The following is a 22,769-nucleotide window of genomic DNA, read 5'->3' as shown; positions in this document are numbered from 1 at the left end:
TTTTAAATTTATTTAAATCCTCTCATAAAAACATTTTATGCAATGTGTGCCCGGTGCGCAAAGACAAACAGGAAAAAAGTGACAGTTGGTATGCAGAGATTTTTATTTGTCGAGCCATCCATTAAGTCTCAGCCATGCTGGAGTCTTTTCAGCAAAAATGCAAAAAGGACCTTGAAATGGCAAACAGTTGGAGAATGGAACGTCTGGCTAACATGGGAATTTGCCAACTCTCTGACCCTCTCACTGCTTGTCCTGTTGAGAGAAACAGAGAAAGAGATCTTAACCCTCCTAGGAAAAATGGAAAGAGGCTTTAAGTTATCCCATGAGTGACGTACACTATTGTGCGATATGACGGCACTGTCCATTGGCACTGAACTTTTTATCTATGATACCCAGGCCCTGAATTATTTCCTATTGTAGGTAAATAGACTCCATGGGAGAGAGGGGGAAACAAGGAACCATGCCATAATGTCTGTGAAGGTTCAGTGAAGTGTCCACTAGATTAAGTTCAGACTGATCTCAGTTTGAGGACAAAAATGTTCAAGTCGTGATGAGGGAAGCACGGCAGGCTTCAAAGGCGAGATTATACACACAGACAAAATCCTGCGATTCGGAGGGTTTACTGTAGACATTCCTGAACAGCAAGTGTCTTCGCTCAAAGCTCTTATTTACATATTTTTGCAAGCTATGTGCAAATGTATTCTCTCGCATACACTGTAAAAAAAAAAATTGTTGAAGTTGCAAATATAACAAAGATTATTGGAGTACCTTTTGCAATATTATTTAAGTCTGTTTAATTCAGTGTGTTACTTGCGATTCTTTTGTAATTATTTCCTACACCAGTTTGTTTTGCAGTGTAATGAGCAAACTGCCAATTACACAGAGAAAAAACAGTGTACAATTCACTAACAATGAATATACACTATATTACCAAAAGTTCTAGGACGCCTGCCTTTACATGCATATGAAATTTAATGACATCTCATTCTTAATCTGTAGGGTTTAATATGGAGTTGGCCAGCTATAACAGCTTCAGCTCTTCTAGGAAGGGTTTCCACAAGGTTTAGGAGTGTGTTTATGGGAATTTTTGACCAATCTTCTAGAAGCGCGTTTGTGAGGTCAGGCACTGATGTTGGACATGAAAGCCTCGGTTGCAGTCTTTGCTCTAATTTATCCCAAAGGTGTTCTATCAGGTTGAGGTCAGGACTGTGCAGGCCAGTCAAGTTCCTCCACACCAAACTCATAAATGTCTTTATGGACCTTGCTTTGTGCACTGGTGCACAGTCATGTTGGAACAGGAAGAGGCCATCCTCAAACTGTTCCCACAAAGTTGGGAGCATGAAATTGTCCAAAATGTCTTGGTATGCTGAAGCATTAACCCATTTAATCCCAAATTTCCCCCAGAGATGACATATATGAATTTGTATGATATTTGTAAGGATATTACAGTTTTTCTCAGTCGCTTTGGTACATTTCTCGAATCATCGTCGACATTTGCAAAACAGTAAGTCCATTTCTCAAAACAATTCGTACAAATAGCAAAACACCATGGATTACCTGCAAAAGCCAGTCTCTTGCTCAAAATCCTTAGTTCATCTCTCAAAAGTAAATATCTGTGTCAATGAACAATATAACTGTACTCTGGAGGGATGTTCTGATGTAAATATGGCTAAAATTTTGATGACAATTATTGTAAATTGTAGGTTAGTGTATGTGGGATTTGAATGCAAGAGACTGGACAAGATTCACATTTATGCTCAGGCACGTGCAGAGGGGGGGGGGGGGGGCTTTGGGTGCTTGAGCCCCTGCCCTTTTTCAAAATGAATCAAAAGTGCCCCTCTCAGACAAATATCAATGATAATATCGTGGTCAATAAAACTAAATAAATGTGATTATTATAACATGACAATGTATACAATAGTAACGAACGGCTCAAAAGTCTGATAATTTCTGTTGAGGCGTTGCCATAACGTGTTGCTATGGGTTGCGTGCGTTTTGATTGACTGCTGATTTTCCACTGTTCGGAAACGGCTCTCGAGCCAAATACGGTCCTTTCTTCCATAATCAGAGCTAATGTGTTGATTTAATTACAAATCTATATATTAGCTATATATTTTAAAGTATTACACAATTCACCAATGCCCGTTTGTCATGTATATACACAAACCAATCGTGATCTGGCAAAGCAAGTTCAAATTCCATTGGGCGATGATCATGTGAAACGGTAATTTTCTGTTCTTATTCATAAATCGGTTGAAAATTACATGGACAGACGAACTAACGTTTGTGGAACGATTTCCTGCAGTTTGTCTCATTTTATAAATTGCATCACTGACAAAATGGATTTTAACAGACAACAAACAAATCCCTGCACAAAACCACAGCAGCAAACGTCGCATTAATGGTGTTGAATTCACTTGTATTTATGTATATTGATACACCGTTTACTATTTCATGAAACTATCAAAGTTAACAAAACCCACGTGCCACCGGCACCTACATGCCGAGTGAAGTGTAGGCTGGCGAAATGGTTACATGAAAGAAAAGGACTTATTACCATTTTTGAATATTATGTAGCATTATGAAAGAAGTCTCTTATGTTCATCAGGCCTGCATTTATTTGATAAAAAACAGCAATATTGCGAAATATATTAAAATAATGGTTTTCTATTTTAAACATTTTTTAAATATAATTTATTCCTGTGATCACAGCTGGATTTTCAGCATCATTACTCCACTCTTCAGTGTCACATGATCATTCAGAAATCATTCTAATATGAGGATTTAATGTCAATGATGGAAACTGTGATACTCTTTTCAAGATTCGTTGATTAATAAAAAGTTAAAAAGTATATATAATAATATTTCACAATATTAGGCTACTGTTTTTTCTGTATTTTTGATTAAATAAATGCAGGCTTGATGAGCATAAGGATATATATATATATATATATATATATATATATATATATATATATATATATATATATATATATATATATATATATATATATATATATATATATATATATATATATATATATATATATATATATATATATATATATATATATATATATATATATATATATATATATATATATATATATATATATATATATATTTATATATTGGCCCTTTTTTACATTTGAGCCCCTGCCCCTGACAAACTCTCTGCACGGCCCTGTTTATGCTTTTACTGTTTGTACTGTAATTTGTTGACAGACCATGTCATTGCGATACAGAAAGGAAAATACAGCACTGCATAGCACAAAGAGAAAAAAAACAGAAAAACAAAAGTAGAAATGTGAACATGTAATGGAAATGTATAGAAATATGCTTTTTATGACAACTTGTTCAACCATTTTGCATTTAAAGACTTATGCTATGAACTAATGCCTAAATGTTGTGTGGCGAGACTATTCAACAGAGACCCATTATAATACATTTTGATCAACATGACATAAGCAACTGATAATGTAGGAAACAGCAGAGAATTGTACATAATCATTTGCATGGATGCACACAAGCATTTGCAACTTGTTCAAAGAAATGAGAAACTGCTTTTTTGATGTGCACAAGTGACACAATGATGTGAAGATTGAACAGGTAGCTTTGAGAATGTCAATTCTCATCTGAGAAATGTACCAAAGCGACTGAGAAAAACTGTAAACAATCAATGTCAAATATGTAAAAAAATTATTGAAAAGTCCATGAAAAATTGGTTTTATGTCTGGTCACAATTGGGACCGGTGGTAGAACACAGGGAGTCTAGGTCTAGGTCTATGGTGTTAATGCATTTACAAAATGACAAACCTCCAGCAATTAGTTTAAAGACTGGGTTAAATAGTTGAAATTAGTGTTTTACTCCACCAACAAAGTAAACCTGGTCTGGCTCAGTTTCAAAAAGGACAAAATAGCATTCCTATGCAGCGGTACGGCACAAATAATCAAATAAAAATTATGACATAATGACAAATTATAAAAAAAACGGAAGGTAATTATAAACTTCATTATAAACTCAAACAAAACAATAAATAAGCATAGCTAGATGGATAGACAGACAGACAGAAGTATAGATAGACAGACAGATAGGCAGACAGACAGACAGAAGTATATACAGACAGAAGTATAGATAGATAGAAGTACAGATAGATAGAAGTACAGATAGACAGATAGAAGTATAGACAGACAGAAGTATAGATGGACATATAGACAGACAGACAGATAGGCAGACAGACAGACAGATAGACAGACAGACAGAAGTATATACAGACAGAAGTATAAATAGATAGCAGTACAGATAGACAGATAGAAGTATAGACAGATAGACAGACAGAAGTATAGATGGACATATAGACAGACAGACAGACAGACAAACAGATAGGCAGACAGATAGACAGACAGACAGACAGAAGTATATACAGACAGAAGTATAGATAGATAGAAGTACAGATAGACAGATAGAAGTATAGGCAGATAGACAGACAGAAGTATAGATGGACATATAGACAGACAGACAGACAGACAGAAGTATAGATAGATAGATAGATAGATAGATAGATAGATAGATAGATAGATAGATAGATAGATAGATAGATAGATAGATAGATAGATAGATAGATAGATAGATAGATAGATAGATAGATAGATAGATAGATAGATAGATAGATAGATAGATAGATAGATAGATAGATAGATAGATAGATAGACAGATAGAAAGACAGAAGTATAGATAGACAGAAATATAGACAAACAGACAGAAGTATAGATAGACAGACAGACGGATGGATAGATATCAGTTCAGTCTTAAAGAGATTTCATGTGAATAACACAGAATGACATATAGTGGGCATAGACTCCCTGTGTTATACCACTGGTCACAATTGTGACCGTCTTCATTTATCTGCAGCCTGACAACAGAATAAACCATGTACTGTATCAATATAATTCCAATATATTTGTATAGATAACCCTTTCATGATTAATGTGCAAAAAAAATTATGAACTATTCAAAAATTAAATTTGCCTGTCATTTCTGAGCTTTCACGTCATCATTATGTTAAGATGGCAGTACCAAGAAATAATCACATGACAAAACTACCCAACTATGTTAGACCTGCCCAGAACTCATGTAGACATCTTACATTTGTATTATACATGAATATGTGTTATACATTAGAAGTTGCTTTTTAATACCACACTAAAATATGTGAGGAAAATGTGTGGTCACAATTGAGACCAGTGGCCCACACCATAATCCCCCTCCACCAAACTTTACACTTGGCACAATACAGTCAGCAATGTTCTTGAGCTAATCTGAAGGTCACATGAAGTTTGGATGTCTGTAGCTATTGACTCCGCAGAAAGTTGGCAACTTTTGTGCATGTGCACCTTAGTATGCGCTGACCCCGCTCTGTGATTTTACGTGGCCTACCACTTCGTGGCTGAGTTGCTGTTGTTCCCAATTGCTTCCACTTTGTTTAATACCACTAACAGTTGACCGTGGAATATTTAGTAGTGAGGAAATTTCACAAATGGACTTATTGCACAGGTGGCAACCCATCACGGTACCACACTTGAATTCACTGAGCTCCTGAGAGTGAACCATGTTTGTAGAAGCAGTCTGCATGCCTAGGTGCTTGAATTTATACACCTGTGGCAATGGAAGAGATTGGAACACCTGAATTCAATTATTTGGAGGGGTGCCCTAATACTTTTGGCAACATAGTGTATATTGTATATTTTGTTTGTTTTTACAAAATGAGATGCATTTCAAAGGTAATCATCCAAACATTTTTTCTGACACATTCTTTTAATATGTTTTATAATCTGATACATTTCAATTAACCAATTCAATGAATCCATGTTGAGGCTTAATAACAAGCCTTTTTTTTTTGTTGGTTTTTTTACACTAATCAGAGGTGCTGTGCCAATTCCTTCTTGGGATAACTGATTGTTTTGCTGACACCTGGAAGCATCTGAATTCATTTTTAGGCTAAAGAATTCTGTCAATGCTTTTATCCTCAATTTGGCACATTGCATCTTTGGCACGTTTAGTAATTTATTGTTCAGTCAGTAATTTTAATATGCACAAAGATTCATTATCCACTGCTGAGTATGAAATATTAGGAGGGCTATATTATCAGCTAGCTCCTTAGTCTATGAGTATTAAGGAGGGTCAATCATGTATTCTGAACCGACTGCTGCACTAAACGCCCAACTGAGAGTCTGTTATAGAAAATATTGACATAGCCATTTCATTCCATTTTCATCAGATCTGTCCTGGATCATTACACTTTCAATTTGGTGTTTTGGCCCGACAGCTACGGAATTTGTTTTTGTATTAAGTTTTTTAAGAGAGATGAAAAGTAGATTAACTTATTAATTGAAATATTGTCCAATCGTTTTCTCAATCTGTCTCTCTCATCGTCTTTTTTTTCTCACTTTTCCCTCACAGTGGGTAACCACCTTGACTAGACCCAATGTATTGACAAGCTGATATCGATAAGAGTCGTCTTGTGAATTCCTATCACACAAATCAGAGAATCTCACTGTTCAACCTTCTCTGCACGATGCCTAAACGATTCTTACCTGACTCGATGTTTCGCCGTTGCTTATAACTACTCTAAATTGTTTTCATGATAATATGTGCTGTACGTATTGCTCTTTACTATGAAGTCATGGTCTTCCTTTTACAATATTAGTAACATTTTAAAACATTGACTTTTCTAGCATGAAGCTTGAGATGACTGAAAAGGTTTTATGATGTTAATTCTTCCTGTAGAGCTTCAATATTTTCCCAGTTCATCTCTTGGAAAGGAAGTCATTTTAGGTTTCATTATGAGGACTATACACCAGGGTGGCCAGTGTGTGTGTGTGTGTGTGTGTGTGTGTGTGTGTGTGTGTGTGTGTGTGTGTGTGTGTGTGTGTGTATCTCTGTCTCTTTCTCCCTCTCTCTCTCTCTCTCTCTCTCTCTCTGATTTTCATTCTCTTTCTCTCCACTCATGTATATATGGCTTTTAAAAGTACCATTTGCTCCCTACGTAAAGTGCTTAATGAAGGGGATAATGCATGTAAAGTAATGTGACATTAATTGTTTGAGGTTGATAATAACAGCCCTCAATCATCTGGAAGATTGCTTCAGGCTTTAAATGAAAGCCGTTTTTAAGGCGATGGACTCGAATGAGTGAATGACAGAGTCAAATTAGCTGATTTGCCATTCACGTACACTCTATTGCCTGCTATTTAAAAGTCATTGACCATTTAGGGACGGGCCGTTGGTCGCAGTGAGTGTGCAATGAGCGGTGGTGGTCGTGTTTGTGTTGGAGGGCAGGGATGGATGGATGGATGGGTAGCAGCTCTAACTATGATAGTTAAGGGAAAAAAGCAGGCAATAGAAATGTCAAGTGCCTTCTGTGTGAAAGTGAATGGGACAAATAGACCTGGTTTTAGAGGGCCCCATCTTTGCATTAACATAAGAAACAGGCCAATATGGCTGGAAGTCAGCCGGTCTGGGTGCTGTCAGTGGATCTTTTTTGCGGAGGTGATTAATGTCTTTACGATACCGCACACAGCCAGCGCCATGCTGGACCCGCCCTCGTCAGACTGCCATGCCACTTGGGTGCTCTAGTTTCGCACGGGAGATCCTGCAAAGTCCTCAACGTGGAGTCAAGAGTATTTGATTTGTACAGCACTTTCAAAACCTTCAGGTCCTGTAGTTCGTTTTCCTTGTTGCCATGAGAAATGCATAATGAAAACCTTGATTACGCTTTCTTTTGTTCCTGTAGCTCAACTGGTAGCGTATTGTGCTAACAACGCCATGGTCGTGGGTTCGATTCCCAGAGAAGTCATGAACTGCTAAAATGCAAGTTTAGCATAAAAGCGTCTGCCAAATCCTCAAAACTGATCGCTTTTGCACATAGCTGAATCCTCGTGAACGGACTGTTTTGGCGACTTAGCCATTTGACATTCCTTTACGCAGCTGTCCGCCCAGCCTTGCTTCTCTTGTGGCACCCCTAACCTGCTTCATTGAGAGTCTCTTATTATGTCCTCTTGCCAAGGCCCACTCTATGAATTGAATAGTCGGTGTCTTTATTTCTCTCATTCTCTGACTGTAGACCTCATAATGGCTTCATTAATGCAGAAGTTGCATTTGGTTGACAATGGGTTAATGGCCCGAGGGTAGTCTATTGGCACTGGGAGAAGGCCAACAGGAGGAGGAGGCTTTTTTTACAGCCTTTTCAGAGTAAGTTCACCCCGGGTCAACTGTGTGTCACCCAAAAGTGAACAAACATGTAATTGATGTTCGGACATCTCTGGCTGACTCTTTTCGAGGCCGGCCCGTTGAAGAGGCTGCTGTCTGGTCTTTGAGGGACTTTTTGCAGAAAGGGGAAACCGATTCATGAATACGCACAATCTGCCATGCTAAAAAAGGGGTGTGTGTCGGGGGGGCACTCCTGGATTTTTCCATTTATAACCCCTGCTGAATCAGTTCTGTTTTGCTTGTTGTTGCAATGCAACCCCCGCACATAGGTCGTGATGGGGGTGGTATACGCTGCTGGTGTTCTTGAAATGCTCTTTCTCCTCCAGGCTGGGACCACTGTCTGTTTTTGTCTCTGATTTTCATGGATGTTAGTGGAAAATGTCGAGAGGAGTCACAGGCCTTTTATCAGGCCGTGTTGGAACAGGAGCACTCAACACTCTTTTTATATTCACCTTTGCATAACAACCGGCAGCAATTTGTAGAATGAAGCAAAACATGCCTATGAATGCCAAGAGGATGCCCTAGTGACACAGCAATATTTTTGCTGTTAAGGTTCAAAGTTATGTTCAGAATTAATTTAGATTTGAAAAATGATTTTCAAATGTTATGTTTTTCTTTAAACATTATAAAAAACGACAAAGCTGAAGTGTGTTATTTTTCAAACGGAATTGTGAAAAACAATTATTATTTCAAACAGGTTTCCCAAACATTCCTTTGTGCATTTACAGTACAGTTACATACCTCACTGCTTAAACACCACTGTACGATGTTCAGAGAAACTACCTCGCTAGTCATGACTATCCAAGCATTGACATTAGTTGTCAGTTGTTGTGGCATGATTGCTTTGTGCATGTGCCTATGAATTAATAATATATCTTTGATAATTAACTGCGTGAAGGCACTAAGTTAATGTCTGTTGCATAATATCCAATGTTTTTTCTCTGGGTAAAATAATTAAATACTTGCTTAAACAAAAATGAAACCTGTACAAAATATACACTATGAATAAAATACAATGTTTATTTATATAGCACAATTTAAAATCAACCAAAGTTGAGCAAAGTGCTGTACAAATGATACAGAAGAAAACCAATAGTAAAAACACAAAACAACAAGATTGCAAACAAATAAAAGACAATAAAAGCACAAGCTGTAAAATGGGTACATAAAAGTAAAAATCATAAAGTAGAAGTCAAGAGATTTTAAATGCTAAAGAAAATAAATAAGTCTGAAGAGTAGACTTAAAAATAGATAAAGTTGGGGCCTTTGTGATATGAACTGGGAGACTATTCCATAGTTTAGGGCTGACAACAGAAAAGGCTCGATCACCTCTGTTTTTTAGTCTTGTCCTGGGAACTTGCAATAGTCCAGAGTCGGCATATCTGAGTGACCTTGACTGGATGTAACAGATCATATAAGTACGGTGGTGCCTGATTACAAAGAGAGATTACGATGGCATAAGTGAATGTAAACTGTTGAGAAATAAAATTGTCGTTCACGTGTGTAGTCAACCCATTCTCACACCCAAGGCGTCAAAATCTGAAGCATGGTCAAGTGCCTTCCGCGTCATAATGAAGACGCTAAAGGTACCCGTATATCGATGCGCAGGGTACTCCATTGATTTCAGTTGTTTGCCCAATGCGTCAGATCAAGACGCATTTAATTTTTTGCATTTGTAAAAGCAGACATGATTTTATGAATATTTATAGGCTACTTATTTTGAAGCAACTAACCCAACTCCCACCCTAAACCTACCCACTTCTAAACAATATAAAACACAAACCGGCAAATAAAGAACAATCACAGGTATTTATTTCTAAAAACTGAAAAAAATGAGAATCACACTCCAACATGTCATAATGGCAAAATCATAACCAATATAATTTCATCATGACGATAATGTTCCCATGCCCAACATGTGTATAACATGACGCCAAAGGTTTCTCATTGAAATTAATGGAGCACCCTGCGCATCGAAAAATTACACCTAGGGGTACCTTTAGAGTCTTCAATGTGACACGGAAGTCACTTGACCATGCTTCAGATTTTGATGCCTTGAAAGTGAGAACGGTTTGGTGTATCACTATATTGGATCCGTGCAGCTCTTAAAGTGACAGCAGTGTAACATTCTTGATGTGCTGCTGTCTGTATTTTAATGTTAATCAAACCACAAAAGACAGAAAAAAAAATATTTTGTAACTTTAAGAAGGATTAATATATATTTAATTTATACAGCAGTGTTATCTTACATTTGATTACTTTGTTCAATTTCTGTACCTGAAAATGTCTCAGTTACGTATGTAACCCTCGAGACGTCGAACTTGACCAACTGAAAGGGGACTACTATTAAGCCCCCGGTATACTTCAATTTCCGCATCTGGACACGTCTCACATGCAGTCGTGTCCGCACAGCTTTCAAATTATACTCAACCGCGGATGAGCGCAGATGGCCAAGTTCGACACATGTGCAGTACAATTGTTGTGACTCTTCTGACTTTCTGGCGCATGCTCTGTTGTACATGCACCGTCCGCGTTGTCTCAAAAATTGGTCTGCCTTTCTTGCGCATGCACTGTTGTACATGTACCGTCCATGTGGTCTAAAAAATTGGGCTGCCTTTCTTGCGCATGCGCTGTTCTACACAAACCTTCAATACTGTCTCAAAAATTGGGCTGCCTTTCTCGTGCATGCGCTGTTGTACACGAACCGTCCACGCGGTCTCAAAAATTGGACGTGGCCGTGGTGGCAAAAATTATGTCACGCAGATGGTGCATGGAACAGCTGAAGTATACTTTAGGATTTAGACCTACCTGAAAAACGCTGTTTATTTCCTATGCATCTTTGTTCTGTTGTAGGCTATTTATGTATTCATGTTGGCCTGTTGAATGTTAAGTAGATCCAATCCATGTTCAATGAAGATTATTTGATGATCCAGCAATAAACTAGCTAGTATACCTTAATGCATGCTCTTTTTTTTACTTTGCTAATAAAACATGATCAAAACAGTAATCTATTTTAATGACAAAAGTTATATTGGTATATTTAGTCATTTATACAATATTTATACCAATAGTTGCTTGTTAAAATCAGTATTGCCCAAAAAAAAAAAATCCTATCAGTGCATCCCTAATTATATTATTTTAGTACTTTTTACTATACTACATCTATTTCTTGTTTTTTTTTATTATTATTTATCGAAATTGTTCTGCATTTATAGCAGACAGGACTCCAGAAAGAAAATATGCTTCTGTAACATGGCTGTACATACATACATACTGTTTGCAAATGATAATTCGGAAAACACCAAATCATAAAACTATAAAAGAATGCTTTTGGAAAATGCACCTCAGGTCAAGATGCCCAAACAACAGAGCAATGGTTTGATTGTGCAATAGTGCTCACACCACACTTCTTAGGGGGATTCAACGGAGAATGGCTTTTGAATGGCTTATAGATGCTTATAGATGTAAGAAGAAGTATTTTAACAGTATGATCAAAGACATTTATTGGTGAAAATAAAGTGAAATCAAAACCAAAAATGAAATAGTTTTAGAAACCGTTGACTAATCAAAAAGACATTTTGCATCTTTGGTTCCATGAAGAACCTTTAACATCCATGGAACTTTTCCATTTAACAAAAGACTCTTTATAGTAGAAAAAAGTTTTCTATTTTTAATTAAGAAAATCTCACTGAAAAGTTATTTGGGGAACATAAAATAATTATTCTATGGTATCACTGTGAAAACCCCCTTTCCGAGTCTTTTTGTTATTTTAATTTTTATATATATATATATATATATATATATATATATATATATATATATATATATATATATATATATATATATATATATATATATATATATATATATATATATATATATATATATATTGTATATTTGTAGATATAAGCAAGCATGTAGCATGTATCAAACCTAGGTTAGCACATAGCCCATTGTGTGCAATGCATCTCCTTCTACCACATCTGTGGTCAGACTGACGATGATGTCAGCCATCAAGTCTTTACCAGTAATTACACATCAGATGACAACAACTTAAAATTGATGTCCTATGCATGAGCTCTAAGTAGCCATTTTAAAAGTTTGAGACAGGAAGCTGGGAGAAAGGCCGTGTTATGAGGGTGTCAGCATGGGAATTGCCGGGGCAGCTGTACTGTACACGCTCTGCAGTAATAGACACACAGAGCCCATTGCCAAAAGCACATTTGGCATCAGTAGCAAATGAGTAATTATTGGGTAATGACCCAGAAGGTGTCCCTTAATTGAATTGTGAAAGTAGGGAGAGTGGTGCCACACTGTAATAAAAGCAGATGGATTATTTCAGGAAATATCTTCTTAAGTGGAAGGGTAAATACTGATGAGCCTGCATTTATTTCTCTGACCTTTAGATAGATAACCACTGATTAAAAATTTAGGCTCTAGTGGGAGAAGAGGTTTTTGCTTTTACTTTTTTTTTTTTTCCTGACCATAATAGACCTCTATCCACCACATTCAGTCTTAATTCTAAAATGCATTAGTCACAAAATTGACGTGTGCTGGGAGAGAAAAAAAACTTTAGGAAAAGCTGTAAGTGGACTATTGTGTGGACTAAGAGGTCTTTTGTTTTGAGATCATTTGATGCAGTGACATTTTTCCCAGTGAAATGTCAAGATCACTCTAATGACTACAATGCCCAAGAGGGGTATGTCTTTTTCTACCTTTTTGCAAAATGATAGGTGAATTATGTAAATGCAGGCATCAGTTAAAGCCATATTTACTTTTTACAAGCATTTACCTTCTCTTTTAATGCACTTATCTCTCAAAGGAAATTGCCTGCTGTTGCCATCACTTATCTGCATGAATGATGTGGGTCGTGTTTTATTGCCGTCACATCTACATGTTTCGGATGTGTTCAGTCTATACTGCTGCTTATCCTTGTACTCTCACCTTGAGTTTTGTAACAGTAATAGGTTGCTGTACAGTGTATCAACTGGGTCCCTCTGAATTGAGGAGTACGGGGGCTCTATGTTTATTATTAATGTTTGGGACCCCTATTCTTACCCACTATTCAGCTGTTAAGTGGATATTTTTTAAAGGGATAGTTCATTCAAAAATGAAAATTCTGTCATCATTTTGTCATCCCAAACCTGAATGAATCGCTTTCTTCTTTGTAACATAAGGGATTCAATATATTTAAAAATATCTTATTTTGTGTTCAGCAGGCGAAAGTGAGTCATACATGTTTTGAACGACATGATGGTGAGTAAATGTTAACCGATTTTTTATTTTTGGTTGGACTATCCCCCTTTAAATCTGCTCAAATGAGCATTAAAAACATCACCAACAATTAATTAATCAGAACTTAATTAATAATTGACATAAACAGAAAGGGAAATATTTGTCTTAATTGTTTTGGTGACACATCTAAAAATGTAGTGTTCAGTTTTAAATACTTTATTATTTAGATCTTAGAGCTACAGGAATAATTAATCATATGACTGATAATCAAACTAATCACCTACTTTATGGTATAAAACGAGTGGGCTGTTTGACAATATAGCTTTTATTGCTTTTTCAACAGGTTTGTTGCTCTTATAACAATGGTTATATGGTTGCTACTTGAATCCTTCTCACTAGTATGAACTGTGTCACACTGATTTTCCAAATCCGCCGTTGGTGCATATTGTGGTCTCCACCCACCGGGAGAGCTGTCTCTATCTCCCACTGTCTCTGTCAGCAGCTGTTTTCAAATTCTGGTCCTTTTTAGATCATTCCATGCTTTATTCCCATTATCAATTAGCTTTTAAACTGAACTCAGAAGAATCCTCACTTTATTGATTGTTTATATTTTGTACTTTAGAGAAAAGATAATACCAGGGCAAATGCCCCTATACAACACTTCATTCCGCAGTTCATAGACACATTATAGAATAATCAATCTGTATTGAACACAGAGATACAAATAATACAATTGCTGAAGCTGAAAGAAACTGCCATCATTAACAGCACATAACTGTATGTGAGCATTCAGACCATGCTGATTGGCTAATCAATGGACACAGTATTATGAATAAAAAAATACCATGGAAAGTTTTGTTAATTGTTTTGTCAGTGTTAATTGGAGAAAAGACATTAAATCAGCCGTACCATTTTTCTTTTGCAATATGCTGGCTCTGTACTAAAATGTAAGAATTTATTTCATATGGATCTGTCTTAAATGTATTCTCTGTAAAATATATACTATAGGTAATCTTTAGATCAAGAAATCTTAAGACACAAAGCAGAGCTCAAGTTTTCTTCTGCTCACCAGTCAATATTTGACTGTAATAAATAACAATAATAATGATATTCTTATTTCTCTATGTAATAATAATAATAATAAATTAGGATTTCTGCCATCTGTCTGTCACCTGTGGAACTCTGTTACCCAGAAAATCTGCTCCTCTCTCCCAGGTTGTTGCATTTACTAACTATCTGAAAAATATTTCAGCTATTTTAATGTGTAGCCAAATGTATTAATGTTAATTTTATAATAATTTATTTAAAAATTGGATATTATACATTCAAATTGTGTCGATTACGATTACATTACCGACTGAGAATAATGGTGTTTGGAATTAATTACAAATTAATTACAAATTATTTTAACATCAAACGATTAATTAAGTCATTATAAAACTGAACCGAGTTTCACATTAGTCTACAGCATAATGTCAACTTCAACTTAAAGGGAAAAAATATTTTGGCACCGCACTCTCTCAATTCATAAATGCAATTTGAACAGAAACGTATTACCCTACAATACTTTTTTTTCCTTGTCAATTTGTCTAAACGGAAAAAAAAGTATTGTAATACGTAATATAGTATTGTAATACGTGTAACAGATAATAGCCTACATATATTACTTCCTAAATGAATTCGTTTTAGTAACAAATTTCGGTGACCAAAAGATCAGGAGCATTATTAGTAGGCTACTACAGCACGGTTATGGACTCAAAACAGGCGTTTAATAATGTCTGATAAACAGTTTTATAATGTTGATAAAACACAAACATTTTACTCTTCATCCAAGTGTCAATCCACTTTAGCGGCAGCGAGCCAGATGCTTTGGTCCCTTAAAACTCTCCATGGAAATTGCGCACGTGCTCCTGCAATATCCATAGCTCAATAAGAGCTTTGGTTTGCACTGGATGAACACAGACGATGAATATGCATAATACTCGCGTGATATTGCTGTCTGCTCTTGGCCACGGTTTTCTTCCACCATTTGGGTACATTCCCATAAGCACTTGTGTGATGTGACTCGTCTTTTTCGCGTTTTCTGTTTGCTTTCCAGTCCCCCTCTGGTCTCTGCTCTATTCACTCCTTCGTCTCAGCTGGTCTAAGTGGGCCAAACCTGAAGAAACCTCTATTTTTGTTTTGTCTTCTCTCTCTTTCAAATAATCAGCCGTGTGCCAAAAGTGTCCCTCTTGTTTTTACGCGTGCCAGTCACCTGCCGTCTGCCTCGCTCCTTCCCTTTCTCAAAGCTTGCTTTTCTCTCTCCCAATTCTTTTGACTTTCTGCGGTCTGGATCCCCAATGAGATTCAGATTGGGTACATATTGAGTCCTCTATTGTCCTTCAAGGGCTGTACTACGCTAATTAAATTTTATCCAGCCATATAAAAACCATCTCTCTCCTCCACGCTCCCAATTCAGCTTTCTAGCCCAAGTCCTCTCTTTTTCCTAGCCCGAAAAATCCAGTGTTCATTGAGTCAAATCAATAGAAAAACATTTGCAAATCTCCATTATTGTGGGATTTTTGTCTCCTTTCTGTTGTGATAAAAGCACCGCGGAACAGCTTGCAGCTTTGTGCAACCGAGACGCGCGGGACAGACGAAGGCCATGAATGCAAAAGGCATTACGCGCTGCAGCAAGTTTCTTTATCACCCTGTTATTGAAATCACAATTATTTCCACGCCATCTTGTGCATGTGATTATTTCTTAGAATACTGGTTTGCCGTCTGTTAATTATCATTGCATGCGCTACAAGGTCTGTCGCCACTTGATACATTAGTCAGTTACATAAGTAGTTTTTTTGTCCAATTTAAGAAATATTAGATTTTTTTCTTCACAATTGAGGCTTAACATCACTAAGAGGAGACAGTGCCGAATCTAGACCTATTTCTACACATATCTACAGTCGGAGCCCACAAATCAATAATCGATACATGCAAAAGAAAGTTCAAATCGCCTGCCAATGTCATTGCACGTTATATCTGCCATATTCCTTGAGACAAAAATATTGTTTAAAAATGCTTGACTTATGATCAGCCTTGTTGAATTTTATAAGTCGACTCATCGCATTTTAGTTCTTTTAATTTGTTTAAATTTAAAATACGTATCTCTATACTTCTGTTAACTTTACACTCCGATATTAATTGTAACAGCCCAGTGTTTCTTTAATGAGAAAAAAAAAAAAGACTGAGTCTCTCACCCCATGCAGGTTAAAGTTTGCCCTTATTTATGAAACCAATAATAGTGCAATAAAAACAAATCAATCTGTACTTGTGCAAATCCAATTCAGCAGGGAGGGTGAAACCCCTGAAGAAAAAGAAAAGCCAGGAGGGGGGGTTATCCCCCAAAAGCAGCTGTTGAGTCCTAATCTTTTTTCTTGCCCTATCACTCACCTATATTCTCCTCAGCGCTCTCCTCGCATCTCTCTTTGGAAGTTCCCCACTCGCCAGACCCCATCCTTGTCCAGATTTTTCCCCTTGTACTTATCTCAAAGAAAAGAAGAGTGCATGGATGTCAAATTGCCCTCAAAAACACCATGAAAGATTGATTTGCAGCACTTTTCATTCAGCCGGCATTATTTTGAAGAGAGCTGAATAGGAAACCCGCAAGCCGGGGAAGGAATAAAGATGTCCTCCCTGTTGGAAAGGGGGGAAACTGCCCATTTTGTCTCAGTCCATCAACCCTGGAGAAAGAGGGGGAAAGGCAAGAGGCTATTCAAAAAAAAGCTCATATACACCTCACACAATACTAAAAGACTTTAAATTAACATCCATGAATATTAAATTACTTCGGCCTGAAAAAGATTGAATAAAAGATATACTTGACCCAGACGGCTTTGCATATTTTCGTACTCCAAAGCACATCATTAAAAACTATTCAGTTGGTTTATGCGAATGTAATTTCGATATGATTACAGAGTTCTGTACATTTAACATTAATAGAGAACAACTGAAGCGCGATGCTTGTGCTTGTGTTTTTCGGCTAAATGTGCCATTAGATGGGAATTACACATTAATTTGGCCTAACGATAATTTTAATAAATTAACTAATTCTCATTTATGACTATGATAATATTTCTGCATATTTAATATAATTATCGATCTAATGATGAATGCTGAGGCACAAAATGAAGAAACACTTGGACATTTTTAATTCAGTTCCACTAAGGAAGGAAGAAAATATAAGAGATAAAAGCCGCTAGTTATTTTATGCCTTTGTTCTCGTCGTCTAGTTTTAGCCTACAAGTTAAGTCGCACCTAAATAGACTGACATAACTTGATATTGTCCGTTTCTCTTAGACAAACGAGATAAATCAGATTTTAACCTGGTTCCCTTACTAGTCGTCATGTTGAGAGTCAAGTTTGCTTTTAGGGTTTCCATGCCAGAAGTGCTCATATTCATCTCTCAGAAGCAAACAGCTGGAGCGGAGCTCATGGTGCTGAGACTGGCTTGTTATTTTAGCCAAAAACGCGGTTGTTGGATTCTGAACATCAACACACTCACATCGCTCCCCCTTCTCCCCCCCCCCCCCCCCCCACCCCCTCAGGAGTAGCCACTCAATAAAGAGTGTGGTGTTTTTTTTTCCTCTGGTTGAACAAGTCTAAAGAACACAAGGGGAGGGTCATTAATAACTAATTACCGTGGGTCAGACCTGACGTATATAAAGCCCACCGGGACCTTGGAAAGACGAAACATATTCTCTCGACACTTAGCAAGAAGAGAGCAGATTCACATTTCATTGGCATCAGACTGATTCATCGATTACATTCGCCTTTTGCAACATAGACATTCGGTCTAAACTTAACTGCAAGGGGGACGTTTCGGGGGTTTTAATCGCAGGGATCATTAGTTAAGGGTTTCGCATTTGGCTCATCATGGGTTCAGTGTTGCCTGCAGATGCTCTGGTTCTGAAGGCTGGATTTAAGCAGCAGTCTTTGGCCCTGTCCGACATCATCACTTCAGACATCCTGCACAGTTTCCTGTACGGCCGCTGGAGGAACGTGCTGGGGGAACACCTGTTCGAGGAGAAGACCAACACTGTCAGCCCCAAAACAGCCTTCACCGCCGAGGTCCTGGCGCAGTCATTCTCCGGAGGTGAGTCCGCAATAGTTCACTTTATTCGTTGATTATGGATTCGTCATACTATAGCCTAATAGGCCTAATATTTAGTTGTAAAGCAGTTTTTACATTTTATTTTTATTTCAAACTAGACCTTATGTTAAATTGCTCACTGAAGAGTCAAGGCGAGTTTTATTTATGGCGAGTTTTATTTATATGGCATAGCCTATTTCAAACACAAATAATGATAGGCTACTTTAACGTGCTTGAAATAGCCTAAAAGTAAATGTATATTTTATAAGGCAAAAGACACATTAATTTAGTGGCTTATGACTATACTTATGCAATCAGTAAATTGCATCACAGTGCACAGGTAAAAATTTCAGTCTGGCGCATTCCAGGATGGGAAATGGAGGGTCTTAAAAGTAGCCTATTTATTCTTTTTACTCTAGGATATAGCCTATACATGCATTTCATGCAATGCAATCCATTTCAAACATTGTAATAACAACACAAGTTAAGTCAGATAGGCCTAATAATAGACGATTGAGAAGAGTTCACCTGCTATCCATAGCAACAGTAGGCTAAGTTGCTCATGTTCTAGGGCTATATAGACAAAACATAAGTACTGTCATTTGTATTACGTTACTATAAATTATTTGCATAGCCTATTGCAGGGTAATAATTATTTTACTGTTTGGTTTAAAGCGTCTTTATGAGAATTAACGGTTCGATGAATGTATGGCGCCAAGACGGAATTGAAAGTTTACTTGCAGAAATTTCTTCGAAAAAAGTAAACCCCTTGAAAGTCATTAAACAATTCGCACGTGGTTAGAAGCTGAATAGGCTATATAGGGGAAATCAATCTTCTTCTTCTTTTTCTAAATGCTTTTAGCTAGGCTATACATTTTTAAGCGTTGCAAAGTCACTTCGCCTATACTGACAAATTGAAACTTATTTAAATAAGGCTATTTAAATAAAATCATGAGGGTAACGTTGTGCTTGACCTGAGAAAGTTGCCAGTGAAGCCAGGACGTTAGACAGAGAAAATCCTGTCATTCATCAGCTCGGGACAGTCTCCACACCCCCGCTTTGACACTTTTCTCTCCTCTCAGGCGCATTTAAAGTTTTCCGTCCCGCTGTTAATATGCCGTGAAAGCTGATTCTACCGCTATTCACACCATGTCAAGCAGCTAATCTCCTTTTCTACGTTTTGTCAGAAATTCCTGGGCCGTTTAAAGAAGGTTCTCGTTTCTTTCACCGCACATTTAGTGCTACAAAGTTTCTGAAAGGATAATGAATACGGAATAAGTTGTTTCTTGCCTATGAATATATAGCCTCGTCACATTTAAAGCGTAGAAAATTGCTGAATTCTTAGACGTAAATACTTGTTTGACATTTATTTGAGTCTCGCCTTAGAGCCGCATTTGAATGAGTGCGCATTCCTTTATATTGGCCAAGCCTACTATGATAGTTTAACAATAACAAACGATTAAAAAAAATCATTTGTACTAAATTTACACTATAACTCCTATTCTTTCCATTTTTTTCTTTTGCTATGAACTTGCAAACAGGTTGCGTCATTGCGGTTCTTTTCTTTTTTTTTATTGAAGGCCTATTTGTTTCCTGGTTTTTATTTGTTATCTAATCTAAATGTTCCAAATTAACTTCCTATTTTATTTGCCGCTTTCTATCTTCAGAGGTCCAGAAACTTTCCAGCTTAGTGCTGCCAAGTGAAGTCATCATTGCGCAGAGCTCGATCCCTGGGGAAGGACTTGGCATCTTCTCCAAGACCTGGATAAAAGCTGGCACCGAGATGGGACCGTTCACAGGCAGGGTCATTTCACCCGAGCATGTGGATCTCTTCAAGAACAACAATCTCATGTGGGAGGTAGGCAGCGTTCAACAGGTGTCGCATGCATGGGCTCGTTTTTTGGAGCTTATCCTAGTAAAATATCATCCCAAATCAAAGACTGATGGCAAGCGTTTTTGTTGTTCTCAGGTTTTCAATGAGGATGGCACGGTGCGCTATTTCATCGATGCCAGTCAAGAGGATCATCGCAGCTGGATGACTTACATCAAATGCGCGCGCAATGAGCAAGAACAGAACCTGGAGGTTGTGCAGATCGGAAGCAGCATATTTTACAAAGCAGTAGAGGTTCGTTTTATACACCTTTTTTAGTTTTCATAATTTTACATTGATAATATTTTTATATTCATATTCATTTAATGTCGATGTACTTACACTGTGCAATATCTTTCCATCTTAGATTCCACCCATTTAGCTAAAATTAAGTTGTCGTAATTTCTACATGAATCTGAGTTTTTAGAATTTTAACTAGATTTTCTTAAGTAATTCAACTTTGATTTTAGTTCAAAATGTATTTAAATATTGAAATATCTGAATGTAGTATTTTATATAAGTTTGTATGTGTGTGTGTGTGTGTGTGTGTGTGTGTGTGTGTGGGTGCTTAATTGTTTTTAAATAAATATATCTTCTTCTTCTTTTCTTCAACAGACAATACCTCCAGACCAAGAGCTGCTTGTGTGGTATGGGAATTCCCACAACACCTTCCTGGGTATCCCGGGAGTCCCTGGCACAGAGGATGAACAGCAGAAAAAGACTAAAACTGGTGAGTAATTCGGTGGCTTTAGGGCTTTGGGTGAGTTTCAGGCTAAGAAAAGACTGATCTTTATCACAGTCCTACAATAGCTTTAGTTAAAACTCTATTAGCATCTGTTTTAAGTACCTGACCTTTTAGCTTCTGTCCTCTGACCGAGCTCTATCCTCTCCCCACAGATGATTTCCACCTATGCGACACCTCCTCTACTGCCGCTCTCTCCACTGCCAGCCGCATGCGCTGCGTCATCTGCCACCGAGGCTTCAACTCCCGCAGTAACCTGCGCTCCCACATGCGCATACACACGCTAGACAAGCCCTTCGTCTGCCGTTTCTGCAACCGCCGCTTCAGCCAGTCATCCACTCTCCGTAACCATGTGCGCCTTCACACAGGAGAGCGCCCCTACAAGTGCCACGTCTGCCAGAGCGCATACTCCCAGTTGGCAGGGCTGAGGGCGCACCAGAAGAGCGCCAGGCACCGGCCGGCCAACACAGGGCCTGTAGTGGGCCTACAGGCCCACTCGCCTCCACCTCCTCAGCTGGCACAAGTTTCTCATCCAGCCTCCCTGGTGCATCACATACCTACAATGGTGCTATGAGATAGCATGAAGCGTCTCAGATGTTAGCAATCTCACAGGCTGTTCTTCAGTGCAGAAGTATGTCTATGCCAAGCTGGCCCTGAGTACTCTCACCTTTAGTGGATGGTTTGTAGTTTCTAAAAGGTGAAGAAGTGGTCAGATATGATGAACAACGCCTGCAGAACTCAGTCATGACAGCACTGAAGTGAAAACTATAGCCATGGAAGGGCTGTTTCGTATGTTCATGTTGAATTCTTATCATTGCCAGAATGAAACGCACTGACAGCTCTAGTGCATTTGTTACGGCAGATATCTGCCACATTATATCTGATCAAACATCATCATTTAAGTTGATCGGTAGTCAGTATATATTTTATTACATTTGCATGCAATTGTATTGTTTTGTCCCATTCCAAAGGATAAAGACACATCACCCCATTCGCTTTAGCCACTATGAAGTTAACGGATCCACTGGGATCAAGCACCACTTAGTGAACGATTTGTGTCACTGCAGTCAAATCAGAGCATGTTTATTGTGAATAAACAATATGAAGTATGTAAAGGAATGTACATATGATTTGAAGATTTACTTCCAAAAACAAGGAATAGTCACTTTATCTGTGTATGTACAGTATGTAAAGCTTAAAATATTATTACAAAACTTGGTTCTATTATATAATGTATACTATGTTTGCTTATATAAAATTATTTGGGTATTCACTTGTATGCTCAATAAATAATGAACAAATAATCCCATATTTTTGCCACTTTTTAATTATTCGTTTTGCTATGATAATACATCTCCGGCTGTGACATGTAACGTGTTAAATCTATTATTTAAGGTTACAAATATCCATGATGTCTCTCATTTCAGTGTTTTTCTCTAAGGGGACCCACAGTGAGCATTTTTTAACATCATAGGTTTTCTATTTTGTAGTAAATATTTTGCTCAGATTCAGTAAATCACACAGACAG

At 37.5% G+C, this 22,769-nt stretch overlaps 1 protein-coding gene across 1 annotated transcript; it reads left to right on the top strand.

Moving 5' to 3' along the window:
• The first annotated feature begins 17,978 nt into the window (after positions 1 to 17,978).
• Positions 17,979 to 22,549, top strand: prdm12b (PR domain containing 12b). Its single transcript, XM_079815548.1, has 5 exons — positions 17,979 to 18,632; positions 20,297 to 20,487; positions 20,599 to 20,754; positions 21,115 to 21,229; positions 21,397 to 22,549. The coding sequence occupies exons 1-5, from the start codon at positions 18,413 to 18,415 to the stop codon at positions 21,813 to 21,815; spliced, it is 1,101 nt and encodes a 366-aa protein (XP_079671674.1). The 5' UTR covers positions 17,979 to 18,412; the 3' UTR covers positions 21,816 to 22,549.
• The last annotated feature ends 220 nt before the right edge of the window (positions 22,550 to 22,769 follow it).

The sequence above is a fragment of the Gobio gobio genome (assembly GCF_949357685.1).
Source record: "Gobio gobio genome assembly, chromosome: 4".
NCBI lineage: Eukaryota > Metazoa > Chordata > Actinopteri > Cypriniformes > Gobionidae > Gobio > Gobio gobio.
Note: the sequence above shows the minus strand (reverse complement) of the source record. Positions and strands in the feature narration are given on the sequence as shown.